The sequence below is a fragment of the Ailuropoda melanoleuca genome, chromosome 2, assembly GCF_002007445.2.
Source record: "Ailuropoda melanoleuca isolate Jingjing chromosome 2, ASM200744v2, whole genome shotgun sequence".
Classification (NCBI taxonomy): Eukaryota; Metazoa; Chordata; class Mammalia; order Carnivora; family Ursidae; genus Ailuropoda; species Ailuropoda melanoleuca.
Genome location: NC_048219.1, coordinates 19,036,002 through 19,053,721, shown reverse-complemented (window position 1 = coordinate 19,053,721; position 17,720 = coordinate 19,036,002). Strand labels below are relative to the sequence as shown.

At 47.4% G+C, this 17,720-nt stretch overlaps 1 protein-coding gene and 1 long non-coding RNA gene across 2 annotated transcripts in view; both read left to right on the top strand.

The window, feature by feature from the left end:
* Positions 1 to 17,519, top strand: part of ZMYND12 (zinc finger MYND-type containing 12) — a 29,866-nt gene extending 12,347 nt beyond the window's left edge. The window contains exons 4-8 of the mRNA XM_019808105.2: positions 6,186 to 6,355; positions 9,018 to 9,140; positions 9,373 to 9,484; positions 15,263 to 15,408; positions 17,185 to 17,519. Of these exons, the coding sequence (XP_019663664.1) occupies positions 6,186 to 6,355; positions 9,018 to 9,140; positions 9,373 to 9,484; positions 15,263 to 15,408; positions 17,185 to 17,313 (680 nt within the window). The 3' untranslated portion in view covers positions 17,314 to 17,519. The remainder of the gene's footprint in view (positions 1 to 6,185; positions 6,356 to 9,017; positions 9,141 to 9,372; positions 9,485 to 15,262; positions 15,409 to 17,184) is intronic.
* Positions 15,656 to 16,193, top strand: LOC109490914. The gene is made up of 3 exons (XR_002144268.2): positions 15,656 to 15,680; positions 15,956 to 16,019; positions 16,138 to 16,193. It is a non-coding gene; the product is annotated as an uncharacterized LOC109490914 (long non-coding RNA).
* Positions 17,520 to 17,720: the final 201 nt, after the last annotated feature.

Sequence of the window (17,720 nt, the reverse complement as noted above, 5' to 3'; positions counted from 1 at the left end):
TTTATTTATTTGTATCAGTATGAACTCTTGGTTCCCTGTCCTAGTCAATGGATTGATAATCTGTCACTGTCATTAATTTGGTGCTGAGGTTTTTCCTGATTTGGCAAGTGGCGGCCTGTTCAAACTGGCTTCCATGTCTCCTTGACACATCCCCATGGTTCTTCAATTACCATCCGGCTTTCTGGAACATACCTCCAAGGAGCCTTGATTTTTTTAGTGAAAAAATGGAATTCAGAAGGCAAGAGTTGTACACTAGACGTATGCCTTGCTATTGAGGTAGGTGCTCCCAAGCCTTCTCAGGGGACAGAGTTAGGGAATATGTGTAAATATAACAATGTATACACATTACCTCTAAATTCATCCGCTCCCACTCTCTCTCTGTATAGATAGAGCTATGACTATGGGTCCATACCAGTACCTCTAAATTCAGTCCAACACTACCACAGGGTTCAATCTAATTTCCTCCCATTCTATATCTGTAGTTCTCTTCTGTGACAGTGAGAACACTGCCTTCCTTTTTCATTAATATACTTATATATTTCATCAGTTCCCCTGTATGAACCAATCTCCCATCTCCAACCCTACTCTTTCCTGCAGATGCCTTTCTCTCCTTCCAGGGGCTCTTACTCCTCATTCAAGGCTGCTTCTTCTGCATGGATCCCCTCCTCACTGGTTTGGGCTCTGACTCCCCCGTACCAGGCCACATAACTTCAAGAATGCCCTCCTCACCCCCCTCATGTCTGGCTCCCCATTCCAGACTGTCCCTGCACCAAAACTACAGGGAAGAGCACTGGACAAGGAAATACAGCCCAGGTTCTGTATGTTTCTGATGCTGACTAGCTGTGGGATTTTGGAAAAGTTCACCCTGGCCAAAGTCTTACCATTTCTTATCTGGACTATTGCTTGCTAACAACTGGACTCTTCACATCTCTGGCCTCCTTCCAGGCTGGCCTCTATACAAAATGTGGGTCAAATCACTCCACTAAAGAAAGACTAGATTCCCCCAAGCAGCCTGTGAGATGCAGCCTCGTCCAGCCTTTATGAATCCTGTCACCTCATCTTACATCTTCTCTCTCCCTTCTGGTTACACTGGCCGCCTCTCTTCTTGTTCTGGAAGGCTCTTCTTGAGCGATGCTCCCCACCTCTCCTCCACACCCCCCACCTGAATTAGTCCTATTCAGATCCTTCAGGTCTTGGCTCAAGAGTTACCACCCCCTGGTCTAGAAGCCTCGCCAAGCCTCCAGACTGGATCAGGTTTCTTTATGTACCCCTTTAAAAACCTCTTTCTCTTTTCTAGTCACTTATTTCAATAATAATTATATATCCAGGGGCACCTGTGTGACTCAGTCAGTTAAGCAACCGACTCTTAGTTTCGGCTCAGGTCATGATTTCGGGATCATCAGATCGAGCCCTGCCCTGGGCTCTGTGGTCAGCAGAGAGTCGGCTTGAAATTCTTCCCCACTCCGTCTCCCTCTGCCCCTCTCCCATCTTGCGTGCGAGCTCTCTCTAAAATTAAATAAATAAAATCTTTTTAAAACCCCAAAATACCACTACTAATTATTACATATCCATTGATGAGATTACTTAATTAAAGTTTCTCTTTCCCGCTAGACTGTAAGCTCAGGGAGAACTGCAGCTGTCCCTATTCCTACTCATCAGAGTGTCTTCACACCCAGAACAGCCGTTAGCACAGAGGAGGTACTCAGAAACTCCTCTCAGAGGACCTCACATCTGGTGGGCGCTGGGAAAGCATTTGGTGAATCTGAGTCCCCTTCACAGGATTGTTGTGAGGATTAAATGAGTTTGTGTGTAATGAACATGAGAGCGCTTTGCAAGCTGGAAAGTTCCGTCTAAATGGAAGTTCTCATTATACCTCCCCCAGTCATTGAAAACCTTGCCAACCTTTTTGAAAGTCTTAAATAAATCACATTCCTTGTGCACATGTCTCTTTCTCATCTAAGAGATTCCTCTAGACTGGAGTGGAAAAAATAACAGGTATTTAACCTTTTCTTTTAGGTAAAACTTTGGAATTTTAATCAACTAGAGATGATATTTTCAGTAACACTTCAAAGAGCCACCTTGCTCATCTTCCCTCACTCTAGTCAGCACTTTGGAACCAGGGAACCTGGGTTTAAATTCAAAGTCTTGGGGCGCCTGGGTGGCGCAGTCGTTGAGTGTCTGCCTTCGGCTCAGGGCGTGATCCCGGCGTTCCGGGATCGAGTCCCATGTCGGGCTCCTCCGCTGGGAGCCTGCTTCTTTCTCTCCCACTCCCCTGCTGTGTTCCCTCTCTCGCTGGCTATCTCTCTGTCAAATAAATAAATTAAATATTTAAAACAAAAAATTTAAAATCCAACTCTTTTTTTAAAAATTTATTTACTTAGAGAGAGCACGAGGGCACATGCATGTGCACGTGCACACAAGTGGGGGGAGGAGCAGAGGGAGAGAATCTTCAGGTAGACTTCCTGCTGAGTACAGAGGGCTCGATCTCACAACCCTGAGATCATGACCTGAGCTGAAATCGAGAGTCGGATGCTTTGCCAACTGAGCCACCCAGGGACCCCTCCACTCTTTCTTTACTGGTTGGGTGGTGCTAGGTATCAGGCTCTTCTTACTAAGGCTCTTACACATACTCTTCCTGCTGCCTGGAATGCTTTTTTTCTCCTAACATATAGCTGGCTTCTTTTCAATCATCGGGTACCTGCTTAAATATCACCTTCTCAGCTGTTCTGTAATCATCCAATCAAGGTAGGTTTCTTCCTGCTTTTTTGGATGACTGTGTTCTGTTCATTTCCTTCATAGCACTTTATTTTTCTTTGTTTATTATGCATCTGGTTCCCTTTATTACAAGCTCTTTGTGGTGAGAGATCACGTCTGGTTTACTCACCAGTATGCACCGAGCATCTAGCAAAGTGGTAGAGACTACATTCCGTGAAAGTGTGGTGGCGCGAACTAATGAAGTTTCCTGCTCTGCACGGTCCTCCTCGGGTAGTCATCCCTCAGGGTTGTTGCGGAGTTAGCTCACAGAGGCAGATGGCCGTGTAGTGTGCATTCAGTAAATAGCAGGCCCTCAGTAAGTGCGAATCCCTTTCCTTCCCCGGGGTGCCTCCCAGCCTCACGATGATCATCCGTGACTGCTTTACTCTGTGCTGCTTTACTTTCGTCATCAAGCCTTCCAAAATCTTCCCTCTTACGTCTCTCTGGTCAGCTGCCAGCCCAGGGTAAGCCTGTTGTCTCACCTTGCAGACAAGGGCCCTTACTCCTTAACTGGCTATCCTTTCTCTTTTTCTTCCATAGGCTAGTGACGTGACCCTTTAGGATAGTCTCACTTCCTTTGGCAACGGTGTGTATCTAGTGCCTCCACTCCATCCCTACACCTGTCCAGGCAAGCACTAGGTAGGAGCATGCCTAAACTTACGCACTCACTGGCCAGCCTTCGTTCGGACCCGCGGGGAGCAGCACATCCCTCCACCTCACTATACCCGCTCTCTGGATTCGGGGCCTCAAGGCTTTTTTTCTCCCACGTATGCCTTTTCCTTTGGATGCTTGTTTAGTTCCTAGTTCACCTTGGCCTTGGGGCCTTCCTTCTTGGCATTGCCTTCTTAAAGAGAAACCGCATGATGAAGGTGAAAAGTTTCCAACATACGTCAGTGCCCTCTGCCAATTTTCTTCCCATGTAAATAACCTGTGCTGAGAGTCGTTTGCTTCTTTAAAATTTGAGATGACCTCAGCCTGAAGCTCTTATTTTATAGAGAAAATCCAGATGGAAGATATGACTTGCCACGTCTGCATGAGCCAGGATCCTGGGCCTCCGCCTCTTGCTTCTAATCTAGTATTTTCCCATTTTAGTTTGAACTTCAGTCAAGCGAAGTTACTTGTTTCCTCCCTTCGATTGTTTCTTCTTTGGCTCTCCTTTAATTCAGTGACTATGATTACAGCTAGAATAAGTAATGCCTGCGTGTGAGCTAGCCCTGGGAGGAAGGACAAGCAGAACAGAAGATTGACTTATGAGGGGTCTGTGTCCTCGTCTCCCGACCTTTCCTGGCGCCGTTTCTGCCGCCGCACCCATCACAGGAAATACTTCGCACCCAGAGCGTGCCTCCTGCTCTGCGGAAGGCTGGCAGGGTAGTTCTCTGTCCAGTTCTGACAGCCTCCGTAGGAGGCAAGCAGGGAGGCAGGACACTGTTATGCATCTTTACAACCAAACAAAGTTTCGACGGTAGCTGAGTGTTAGAAATAAAGGGGCCTTTTACCTGGTAACCGTGTGCTGTCCGTTGCAGCCCCTCAGTGTCTCTGGCGGGTCGGCTTCGCCTTCGCTCGCTGCCGCAGTCCGGGCTCTCATCAGTCCTCGCCCGGGCTGCTTCGGAAGTCCTCTAGCGAGTCTTCCACTCGCTTCTTGCCCTCTGGTCCCTCCACCGCCCTGGCTCCTGGAGAGCCTTCCAAATCGAAACCCAATCCTCTCCCTTTCTGAAAATCCTCCGGTTTTTATCCACATGCCTCCAGCTCCTCGGTGCAACTTACTAAGCCCTCCAGCCCTCCGTGACCTGTCCCCCGGCTACCTCCTTAGCCTCCTGTCCTGCCACTTGCTCCCTCACGCTTTGTGCTCCAGCATCACACCGTATATGCTTCTCCAAACACAGCCCGCTATTTCACATCTCCCCCGGTCTGTGTCTGTGTCACCACAGTGACACAGTGCCCGGGAGCCCGTCCTCCCTTCTCTGTCAGGAAAACTTCTATTCATCCTCAAAACGCAGCTCAGATTTTCCTGTCTTGGTTCAGCTGCTGTAACAAATACCACAGACTGGGTGGCTTAAACAATAACAGTTATTTCTCACAGTTCTGGAGGCTGAAAGTCTCAGATCAAGGTATCAGCAGATTCGGTGTCTGGTGAGGACCCACTTCCAGGCTTGGAGACAGCCTCTTCTCACTTATCCTCATATGGCGGGGGGGGGGGGGCCCCCCTCTTGANGGGGGGGGGGTCACCCCTCTTGAATGTCTTCTTTTACAGCATTAATCCCATTCATAGGACTCCATTCTCATGACCAAATCACTTCCCAAAGGCCCCACCTCCAAATACCATCACTTTGGGGATTAGGGCTTCACCTATGTATTTTGGGGGGATACAACATTCAGTCCATAGCATTGACCATGCCTCTCCCCATTCCATTGTCCCCTCCACCCCATCTATAGAATTAAACACCTCCTACTCTCTGCCACTTCCAAACCTTATTGCACTCATACTGTGTTATAAATATATTTCACACATGCATTCCCTGAACCCAGCTGTAAATTTTTCAGAGGCAATGGCTTTGGTTCATCTTGGAATCCTCATCACGGCACACAAGGCCTGGTACATAAAAGATATTAAGTATACATGTACATATATTTTTAACCGAGATACAATTCACATACATAAAATTCACTCTTTTAAAATACAATTCAGGGGCGCCTGGGTGGCACAGCGGTTAAGCGTCTGCCTTCGGCTCAGGGCGTGATCCCAGTGTTATGGGATCGAGCCCCACATCAGGCTCCTCTGCTGTGAGCCTGCTTCTTCCTCTCCCACTCCCCCAGCTTGTGTTCCCTCTCTCGCTGGCTGTCTCTCTCTCTCTGTCAAATAAATAAATAAAATCTTTAAAAAAAAATAAAGTACAATTCAGTGGTTTTAGTATATTCACAAGATTGTGCAACCATCACTGCATCTAATTTCAGAACATTTAGTCACCCCAAAATGAACCCCCATACCCATAATAGTAGTCACATGCCATTCTCCCTCCCCACAGTCCCAGGCCACCATTTTCTGTCTCTATGGATTTGTCTGTTCTGGACATTTCATATCAATGGACTCATACAATATGTGACCTTTTATGTCTGGCTTCTTTCACTTAGTGAAGTGTCTTCAAGGTTTATCTGTGTGGCAGCATACGTCAGTGCTCCATCCCTTTCTATGACTGGAGAATGTTCCACTCATGGATACACATTTTGTGGATCTACTCACCGGCTGATGATCATTTAGGTTGTTTCTATTTTTTGGCTATTATGGCGAGGCTGCTATGAATGTCCATGTGCAAGTTTTTGTGTGTCAATAAATGTTTGAGGCGATGAATGAATGAATGGGCAGTGACTCACATTTCATCATGTGTCCTCTGGCCAGAGTATGAATTATAACCTTCTTTACTTCTTTTGGGCAGGTTTGGGCCAGATTGTCCAAGCTGAGGAATATCTATCCCAAGCCCAGTGGACAGTCCTCAAGTCAACTGACTGTTGTTATGCCACCCACTCTTTACTGCATCGGAACCTGGGACTTCTCCATATAGCTAAGGAAAACTACAAGGAAGCCCGTTATCATCTGGCCAATGATGTAAACAAGCTAAATTATAACACCTGAATGTTTCTGGGAACAGCTATGCTTAGTTTGGTTTGTTCTTTTTTTTTTTTTTTAAGATTTTATTTGTTTGAGAGACAGGGAGAGGGAGAGCACAAGTGGGGTGGGGGGCAGAGGGAGAAGCAGACTTCCCGCTGAGCAGGGAGCCTGATGCGCGGCTGAATCCGGGACTCCAGGATCATGACCTGAGCCGAAGGCAAATGCTTAACCAACTGAGCCACCCAGGTGCCCCTGTTTGTTCTTTTTTAACTGAGCATTTCCCTAAAACTTTCTGTTGACAACTGACTGGTGAGATAGTAGCAAGAACACAGTTGTAACAACCTGAGTTTAAGCCTTTCCACTTCCTGGCTGTGTATCCTTGGCCAGGTCACATCACTTCTCCAAGCCCGATTGCTCTGAGGACAATAAAGGCAGAACAGCACGGTGGCTGAGAGAAGGACTTTACTTCTACTCTTGGACATAGTGTTGGACAAATTATTTCACCTCTGTCATCAAGTNAAGCCTTTCCACTTCCTGGCTGTGTATCCTTGGCCAGGTCACATCACTTCTCCAAGCCCGATTGCTCTGAGGGCAATAAGGCAGAACAGCACGGTGGTTGAGAGAAGGACTTTACTTCTACTCTTGGACATAGTGTTGGACAAATTATTTCACCTCTGTCATCAAGTATAAGACAGAAATCATCAAATAGCCTATGCCTCGTTGGGTCGTTGAAGAGATTAATAATAGGACACTGTATATGCAGCGTTTTGCTATCATTTTTAATATAACATCAATGTTTCCACTTCAGAGTGCGGTTATTAAATTTAAATGAGCTGTTTGTATATGGACATTCTTTATAAACTATAAAACTATGCACAAATGTTAGATAAGATGAGGAGGAGGGTGACGATGGAGCTGGTCTTGCAAAATTTAATGAGGGTTCTGTCAGGATTGCAGTAGTGGACAATGTGACTAGAGAGAAAAGTTCCTGAGCCTGGAATCTGCATGAGGTTAGGGTCAAGAGGCGGTCTCAGCACCGGTTGGTTCTCTCTTTAGCCTCTGCACTGGGCACGCTCCCTCTGGTTGCCTCCACTGCACAAGGTCCATAAATCCACTGGAAACGTGCTTGTGCTGGTTAGTCTCCACATCCCCTGACCCCAAATCCATTCTCTGCTCTGCTGTGCCCTGAGAGGCTGACCTGTACGGACTACACAACCCAGAATCCATTGCTTTCTGGCTTCCATTGGATTTAGGGAGTGAGAAGCATGGCAGAGGAGTGAATGTTGGGAAGAGATAGAGGCTGGGTATCTACTCTCCCTGCTGCCTTTCCGCTCCATCCCAGTTCTGGCAGGGGCGGTGTTCCTCCATGGCCACAGCTCCTGGCAGGTGGCCTTCTCCCATAGCTCTCGCTCTCGTGGGGCCCTGGGGACCTTGCTTTCTCCCTTTCTGTTCGGGAGTCAGGACAGTAATAGTTTCTTGCTGTTGATAGTCCCTGGTGTTTCACTAGCTCTTGTTGGTTCCTTAACCTCTGTATGTCTCTTTAAATAATCCTTTCATTAAACTACCTTCAGGAAATACTTTGAAAGTCCCATCTAGTTCCACCTGGGAGACTGTCTGATACACTTCTTCATTTGCGTTTTCTCTCTCTATGCTCACCTACAACAAATTAAGCAGAGGCACAGGTGCTGTCTTGAGCCGGGCCACGCAGTTAAGAAATAGATTCAAGCTCCATCCTTCAGCCTACCTTTCAAAAAAAAAACNAGGGTCAAGAGGCGGTCTCAGCACCGGTTGGTTCTCTCTTTAGCCTCTGCACTGGGCACGCTCCCTCTGGTTGCCTCCACTGCACAAGGTCCATAAATCCACTGGAAACGTGCTTGTGCTGGTTAGTCTCCACATCCCCTGACCCCAAATCCATTCTCTGCTCTGCTGTGCCCTGAGAGGCTGACCTGTACGGACTACACAACCCAGAATCCATTGCTTTCTGGCTTCCATTGGATTTAGGGAGTGAGAAGCATGGCAGAGGAGTGAATGTTGGGAAGAGATAGAGGCTGGGTATCTACTCTCCCTGCTGCCTTTCCGCTCCATCCCAGTTCTGGCAGGGGCGGTGTTCCTCCATGGCCACAGCTCCTGGCAGGTGGCCTTCTCCCATAGCTCTCGCTCTCGTGGGGCCCTGGGGACCTTGCTTTCTCCCTTTCTGTTCGGGAGTCAGGACAGTAATAGTTTCTTGCTGTTGATAGTCCCTGGTGTTTCACTAGCTCTTGTTGGTTCCTTAACCTCTGTATGTCTCTTTAAATAATCCTTTCATTAAACTACCTTCAGGAAATACTTTGAAAGTCCCAACTAGTTCCACCTGGGAGACTGTCTGATACACTTCTTCATTTGCGTTTTCTCTCTCTATGCTCACCTACAACAAATTAAGCAGAGGCACAGGTGCTGTCTTGAGCCGGGCCACGCAGTTAAGAAATAGATTCAAGCTCCATCCTTCAGCCTACCTTTCAAAAAAAAAACCCAGCAACAAACCAACCATATCTTTATGGATAGATATCATAAAATTCACTCACTTTAAGCGTACAGCTGAATGNTTCTGGGTGTACAAATTCTTTATCAGATGTATGATTTACAAGGAGAACTAAAGCACCCCTTCTTCCTCTTGCTATAGATTTATTTTGCCAGTTGTGCATTTGGAACAGAGGACATCAGGACCTCGGGGGGCTACTTCCACCTGGCTAAGATCTTCTATGGCCTTAAAAAGTTGGACCTGGCAGACACGTTGTACACCAAGGTGAGCTGGGGAATATGGGAGTTGAGCCTTGGTACTGCGGCCTTTTAACTTACGGCTGGTGTCAGACCATTCATGAGAAATTTGAGGCGCAGAGAGATGAAATGACTTGCCCAAGATCACACGGTCTGATACATGATATATTCTACTTTCCTTTCTCCCTGATTCTTCACTAGCAAAATAGACTAGGCTCGGGTCTGGCCTGCTGCTCGGATTGCATCTGCTTTCCCAACAGGTCTCTGAGATCTGGAGTAAATACCTGAATGATCGCTACCAAATGCTCTCACAGGCTCGCATCCAGCAGATAGACTTACTGGGCAAACGATTTGAGACCGACACCGGCTTGGGTAAGTGGCAGCTCTCCCTGAAAAGCAGAACAGTGACTTCACGCCTCCTAATCCACAGCCCTTGTCCCCACAAGGGAGAGCCACTGTCCCTGTCGTGGAGCACATCGGTGCCATCTTCTGTATTTTGCTGAGGAGGACACCGAAATGGGGGCATCAAAGAGATTCCACCAGTGTTGGGAAGAATTCAGAGCCCTGCCACCACACACAGCCTTTCTAGGGGCTCATAAGGGACAGATGCAGAGAGAGAAAGACCTACTGGAGCCCCCCGTGATTTCTGCAGAGCCTCCATTTCTAATGTGTTATCCCTCCATAAGCCAGGGTAAACTCTCTGAAGTCACACTGCTCATTTGTTCCGGTGCCTTCTCCTCTTCCTTTACTGGACAGTGAGCTTCTCAGTGGCAGAGCTGGGTGTCATCCATGGGCCTGGCCCCTGGTCAGCAAAGGGTGAGTGCTGAGTGGCACTGCACAGCATCGTTCCCTCCGAGATAANCAGGGGCGCCTGGGTGGCACAGCGGTTAAGCGTCTGCCTTCGGCTCAGGGCGTGATCCCAGTGTTATGGGATCGAGCCCCACATCAGGCTCCTCTGCTGTGAGCCTGCTTCTTCCTCTCCCACTCCCCCAGCTTGTGTTCCCTCTCTCGCTGGCTGTCTCTCTCTCTCTGTCAAATAAATAAATAAAATCTTTAAAAAAAATAAAGTACAATTCAGTGGTTTTAGTATATTCACAAGATTGTGCAACCATCACTGCATCTAATTTCAGAACATTTAGTCACCCCAAAATGAACCCCCATACCCATAATAGTAGTCACACGCCATTCTCCCTCCCCACAGTCCCAGGCCACCATTTTCTGTCTCTATGGATTTGTCTGTTCTGGACATTTCATATCAATGGACTCATACAATATGTGACCTTTTATGTCTGGCTTCTTTCACTTAGTGAAGTGTCTTCAAGGTTTATCTGTGTGGCAGCATACGTCAGTGCTCCATCCCTTTCTATGACTGGAGAATGTTCCACTCATGGATACACATTTTGTGGATCTACTCACCGGCTGATGATCATTTAGGTTGTTTCTATTTTTTGGCTATTATGGCGAGGCTGCTATGAATGTCCATGTGCAAGTTTTTGTGTGTCAATAAATGTTTGAGGCGATGAATGAATGAATGGGCAGTGACTCACATTTCATCATGTGTCCTCTGGCCAGAGTATGAATTATAACCTTCTTTACTTCTTTTGGGCAGGTTTGGGCCAGATTGTCCAAGCTGAGGAATATCTATCCCAAGCCCAGTGGACAGTCCTCAAGTCAACTGACTGTTGTTATGCCACCCACTCTTTACTGCATCGGAACCTGGGACTTCTCCATATAGCTAAGGAAAACTACAAGGAAGCCCGTTATCATCTGGCCAATGATGTAAACAAGCTAAATTATAACACCTGAATGTTTCTGGGAACAGCTATGCTTAGTTTGGTTTGTTTTTTTTTTTTTTTTTTAAGATTTTATTTGTTTGAGAGACAGGGAGAGGGAGAGCACAAGTGGGGTGGGGGGCAGAGGGAGAAGCAGACTTCCCGCTGAGCAGGGAGCCTGATGCGCGGCTGAATCCGGGACTCCAGGATCATGACCTGAGCCGAAGGCAAATGCTTAACCAACTGAGCCACCCAGGTGCCCCTGTTTGTTCTTTTTTAACTGAGCATTTCCCTAAAACTTTCTGTTGACAACTGACTGGTGAGATAGTAGCAAGAACACAGTTGTAACAACCTGAGTTTAAGCCTTTCCACTTCCTGGCTGTGTATCCTTGGCCAGGTCACATCACTTCTCCAAGCCCGATTGCTCTGAGGGCAATAAGGCAGAACAGCACGGTGGTTGAGAGAAGGACTTTACTTCTACTCTTGGACATAGTGTTGGACAAATTATTTCACCTCTGTCATCAAGCNTCTGTCATCAAGTATAAGACAGAAATCATCAAATAGCCTATGCCTCGTTGGGTCGTTGAAGAGATTAATAATAGGACACTGTATATGCAGCGTTTTGCTATCATTTTTAATATAACATCAATGTTTCCACTTCAGAGTGCGGTTATTAAATTTAAATGAGCTGTTTGTATATGGACATTCTTTATAAACTATAAAACTATGCACAAATGTTAGATAAGATGAGGAGGAGGGTGACGATGGAGCTGGTCTTGCAAAATTTAATGAGGGTTCTGTCAGGATTGCAGTAGTGGACAATGTGACTAGAGAGAAAAGTTCCTGAGCCTGGAATCTGCATGAGGTTAGGGTCAAGAGGCGGTCTCAGCACCGGTTGGTTCTCTCTTTAGCCTCTGCACTGGGCACGCTCCCTCTGGTTTCCTCCACTGCACAAGGTCCATAAATCCACTGGAAACGTGCTTGTGCTGGTTAGTCTCCACATCCCCTGACCCCAAATCCATTCTCTGCTCTGCTGTGCCCTGAGAGGCTGACCTGTACGGACTACACAACCCAGAATCCATTGCTTTCTGGCTTCCATTGGATTTAGGGAGTGAGAAGCATGGCAGAGGAGTGAATGTTGGGAAGAGATAGAGGCTGGGTATCTACTCTCCCTGCTGCCTTTCCGCTCCATCCCAGTTCTGGCAGGGGCGGTGTTCCTCCATGGCCACAGCTCCTGGCAGGTGGCCTTCTCCCATAGCTCTCGCTCTCGTGGGGCCCTGGGGACCTTGCTTTCTCCCTTTCTGTTCGGGAGTCAGGACAGTAATAGTTTCTTGCTGTTGATAGTCCCTGGTGTTTCACTAGCTCTTGTTGGTTCCTTAACCTCTGTATGTCTCTTTAAATAATCCTTTCATTAAACTACCTTCAGGAAATACTTTGAAAGTCCCATCTAGTTCCACCTGGGAGACTGTCTGATACACTTCTTCATTTGCGTTTTCTCTCTCTATGCTCACCTACAACAAATTAAGCAGAGGCACAGGTGCTGTCTTGAGCCGGGCCACGCAGTTAAGAAATAGATTCAAGCTCCATCCTTCAGCCTACCTTTCAAAAAAAAAACCCAGCAACAAACCAACCATATCTTTATGGATAGATATCATAAAATTCACTCACTTTAAGCGTACAGCTGAATGGTCTGGAGTGGACTTACAGTTGTGGGACCATCAGCATGATCCAGGTTTAGAACATTCCTGTCACCCCAAGAGCCCCTCACGCCCATTTGCAGTTCATTTCTCATCCGGACCCCCGCCCTGGGCAACCGCTTTCCATCTCTGTAGATTTGCCTTTTCTGGACATTTAATATAAGCAGAATGATATGTGGTCTTTTCATCTGACTTCTCTCACTTAGCATAATTACTTTGAGACCATCCATGTTGTCCTATCAATACTTCGTTCCTTCTCTTGCTGAGTAGTACCCACCATCTGGAAATACACAATTTGTGTAGCCATTTGGGATGAACACTGGGGATGTCTGCACTGTTTGGCTGTTAGGAACAATGCTGCTCTGAACATTTGTGTCCAAGTCTTTGTGTGGGTGCACGCCTGCACTTCACGTGGGTATACGTCTGAGAATGGAGCAGCTGGGTCATACGGTAACTCACCGTTTTAACTTTTTGAGAACTGCCAACCTGCTTTTCACCAAGGCTGCATCATTTTCTTCATTATTTTTTTGGCATCGTTTTCTGCTCCCACCAGCAGCGTGTGAGGGGTCCATTTCCTCCCCATCCTCGCCAGCACTTCTTTCCCGCCGCTTGAGCCGTCCCGGTGCGTGTGCAGCGGCATCTCCCTGTGATTCTATTTGCGTTTCTTTAATGACTCGTGATGTTGAGCGTCCCTTCATGTGTTACTAGCCGTTGGTATATCTTTTTGGAGACATGTCTACTCAGATCCTTCGCCCATTTTTTAATTTTAATTGGGCTTTTGTAAAAGTTCATTACAAATTCTGGGTGTACAAATTCTTTATCAGATGTATGATTTACAAGGAGAACTAAAGCACCCCTTCTTCCTCTTGCTATAGATTTATTTTGCCAGTTGTGCATTTGGAACAGAGGACATCAGGACCTCGGGGGGCTACTTCCACCTGGCTAAGATCTTCTATGGCCTTAAAAAGTTGGACCTGGCAGACACGTTGTACACCAAGGTGAGCTGGGGAATATGGGAGTTGAGCCTTGGTACTTCGGCCTTTTAACTTACGGCTGGTGTCAGACCATTCATGAGAAATTTGAGGCGCAGAGAGATGAAATGACTTGCCCAAGATCACACGGTCTGATACATGATATATTCTACTTTCCTTTCTCCCTGATTCTTCACTAGCAAAATAGACTAGGCTCGGGTCTGGCCTGCTGCTCGGATTGCATCTGCTTTCCCAACAGGTCTCTGAGATCTGGAGTAAATACCTGAATGATCGCTACCAAATGCTCTCACAGGCTCGCATCCAGCAGATAGACTTACTGGGCAAACGATTTGAGACCGACACCGGCTTGGGTAAGTGGCAGCTCTCCCTGAAAAGCAGAACAGTGACTTCACGCCTCCTAATCCACAGCCCTTGTCCCCACAAGGGAGAGCCACTGTCCCTGTCGTGGAGCACATCGGTGCCATCTTCTGTATTTTGCTGAGGAGGACACCGAAATGGGGGCATCAAAGAGATTCCACCAGTGTTGGGAAGAATTCAGAGCCCTGCCACCACACACAGCCTTTCTAGGGGCTCATAAGGGACAGATGCAGAGAGAGAAAGACCTACCGGAGCCCCCCGTGATTTCTGCAGAGCCTCCATTTCTAATGTGTTATCCCTCCATAAGCCAGGGTAAACTCTCTGAAGTCACACTGCTCATTTGTTCCGGTGCCTTCTCCTCTTCCTTTACTGGACAGTGAGCTTCTCAGTGGCAGAGCTGGGTGTCATCCATGGGCCTGGCCCCTGGTCAGCAAAGGGTGAGTGCTGAGTGGCACTGCACAGCATCGTTCCCTCCGAGATAAAATAAAAACGGACGGAGGATCTAGTTTCTGTTCAAAGACCCATACAGCATGGTTGATTGGATAGAACCTACATGAAATAGAAGGAAGTTCCTACGAGTGCACCTCATATTACAAGATGAGTCCCACAAGGAGCAGGTGAGGACAGTTGGATGGCGTTGAAGAAGGAAGACTTCTTGAAGGAGATGTTTTGAGCGAAGATTTTAAAAAATGAATAGCTTTATTGAGATCTCTCTCATTATAAAGGTGGTTTACATGAAAGCAGAAAACTTGGAAATCATAGAAATCCAAAGGCTGCCACCTTAGTGTTACGGTGTGTCCTTTCCGTCTTCTTCTCTAAGTGTAGTATGTAAAGAGTGCTTACAAGCACGCGCCCCAAATAACTCATAATAAGTCAATAAAGGGTCACTAGAGTAGGACCCAAAGCTGCTGGGAGGAAGCATAAACAGACTTACTTGGGGGAAGCAGAAAGGCCAAGGTGCTCACACAGCCTTGGTTTGGGAGAGGACTAAGCTGCTGGCTCCCAGAAGTCCCGGGGTCTCCCGCTCTCCAGCTGAAGCCGAATGGAACCCAAGGAATCCCGCTGGGACAGCTTCCTGCATTGGGGCCTAAGGAATCAAGAGTTCAGGACTCTGAAAGAGAGAAAGCGTAGCTACCTTGAGACCTGTGGGGGTGAGCAGGTTTTGGGGAGCTGCCGGGGACTGCCGGCCTCCTGCTCGGACGTGGTGAGGAACCTGCCGTGCTTTGTGCGGGAGGCCGGCGCCCTGACAGCTCCGAGCTCACCCTTGAGGGGACGCTCCGCAGCTCCCCAGGGCCTCCTTCTTCATTCCAACTTCCTCCCTTCCCATTGCAGATGAGGCCCAGGAAGCAGAAGCCGTTCAGATCCTGACTTCGATCTGGAACATTCGAGAATCTACATCCAACACAGCCCCCCAGAAAACTATCTTTGTTCTGAAAACCCTGGTCATGCTTTATTACCTGATGATGAATTCGTCAAAGGCAAGTTTCCCCAGAAAAGCACCATGTCTAAAATGGAGGTAGAAATTCCTCTGGTTGAATTTGGCTGTGTTTTGCCCAGTTGCACTGGCTTTTGCCCTCTGAGTAAGCCCTCACTTCAAAGCAGTCTGGATGCTCGAGATGTCTCTCATTTGTTGAGTCTGTCCTGCATCATGGAAACGGCATTGTCTTCCTCCCTAGGGACACGCCATTACTAGCCTAAGTACTTCACGTGAACTTTCCTATGTAACTGGCAGGCCAACTTCATGAAGGAGGTATTGTACTATTTTCCCCACTCTACAGATAAAGAAACTGAAGCACAGAGAGGTCCACTGTTTGCCCAATTTCTTTTGGAGGCGGGGAAGTCACTATAAACAAGGAAACACTTAATGCGTGGTGTAATTTCAGATAGTGAATAACACTACAAAGAAAAAGAAAAGCAAGGAGAGAAGGAGGGAGGGCTGCCCAGAGGAGGCCTTTCTGTGTGGGTATCATGGAAAATTTAAGATTCCCTTCCCCGTTCCCTCCCTTCCTCTCTACTTTCCTTCAGCAAACTTTACTAAGCTCCTACTGTGTACCAGGACCTAGAGGAGCTCATAGTCAGCACGTTACAAGTGAGTGTGGTCGTGAAGACCAGGGCACTATCTAGGGCGGGGTAAGAGTGCTTAGGGAACAGGGAAACATTTCCATTGAATTGCCAAGCTTACACTGGACAAAACCTCTTTCCTACAGTTCAGGATCCTATCCAGTTTTCTACTGTGAACTCAAGGAAGTCCTCACCCCAAGGCACGTGTGAAGGGTGTTACATCTACGAGAAGTTCTTAGAGAATAGGGACACATCAAAGTTGACACCTCACTTCCTTTAGGTCTTTACTCAGCCATCTTCTTTTCCATGAAGGTTCCGCCCGCATCGAAAGCTGCAAAACCCCACTAATGCCACTGGTGCTTCCCAGCCCCCTTTCCTACTTCATCTTTGCCCTTAATATGTATCACTACTGAAGATACGGTGGTGTTTTACTCGTTTGTCTTGTTTATTGCCTCTCTTCCCCGCTGTACTGTAAGTTCCACGAGGGCAGGAATTTTGACCTGTGATCATAGTACCTGGAACATAGTAGCCGTGCAATAAATTTTTACTGGGGGGATGCCTGGGTGGCTCAGTTGGTTAAGCGTCTGTCTTCAGCTTGGGTCATGATCCTGGGGTCCTGGGATCGAGTCCCACGTCGGGCTCCCTCCTCTGCAGGGGGCCTGCTGCTCCCCCTGCTTGTGCATGCACTCTCACTCTCTCTGTCAAATAAGTGAATAAAATCTTTAAATACAAAAATAAATATTTATTGGAAAGAAGGAAGAGAGGGAGTGAGGAAGGGAGGGAATAGGAGGGTGGGAAAGAAGAGCCAGCCCAGAGGCTGGCTGTCCCAGGATGTCCTGTGAGACCTCTGTCCAGGTGAAAACTCTGGACCACGTGGCCCCCAGGATGGCCCCTATCACCTCTGTGTCTCCCAGAGCTGGTTCAGAGGAGGAAGACCCTACACAGAGCTCACTCTGCTAAGAAGGTGTCATAATTTTTACTTTTTGTCAAGCCACGTGGGTTTTTCTGGTCCCCCAGGCCCCACCCAGCACATGTGTGGCTGGTGGGTGTTCCCAAATTTCCAACAAGAGCTCAGTGGCTGGTGTGAAAAGCTTGAGGGGTCCTTTCCTGTGTTTCTGGGTTGAGCAGAGATGGGGCTTCCCCACGTAAAGCTTTCCTATGACAATTTCTTTTTGTAACTGATTCTATTCCAGGCACAAGAATATGCCATGAGAGCCTTCAGTCTAGCCAAAGAACAGCATCTCAGTCTCCATGAACGAAACACCATTGAAGAGTTACTAAGTCTTATCTCAGCTGAAGAAGCTCATCCCATTCCTTCGTGACCCATGAACTCGGCATCAGGGGCCTGTTCGACAGGCTACTGAACGTCTAATATATTCCAGCTTGCACAACTGCTTTGAAGTACTACGACTTGCTGAAGCCCCCCCCCATTCCCCTGGGCCTGCGCACGTAGCCATGTTTTTATTCTTGCACAGAATCTGTGAGGAAATGTAGAGCTTTAGGCATAGAAAGCAGTAAAACTGATCTTTATCCTGACCTTTGCACTTGGTTTCCTGTGACTTCGTATGACTTTGAGTAATGTGCTGTCAGCTCATTAGTACGGTACTTGTAATTAAACCACAAATAGTTTATCATATTTACCAGACGTCACCCAGTGACACATGTTTTTTGTAGGTCTTTGCCAACGAAGGGTGTGGGGGATAGTTATATTGGAGCAAAGTTTTCCCAT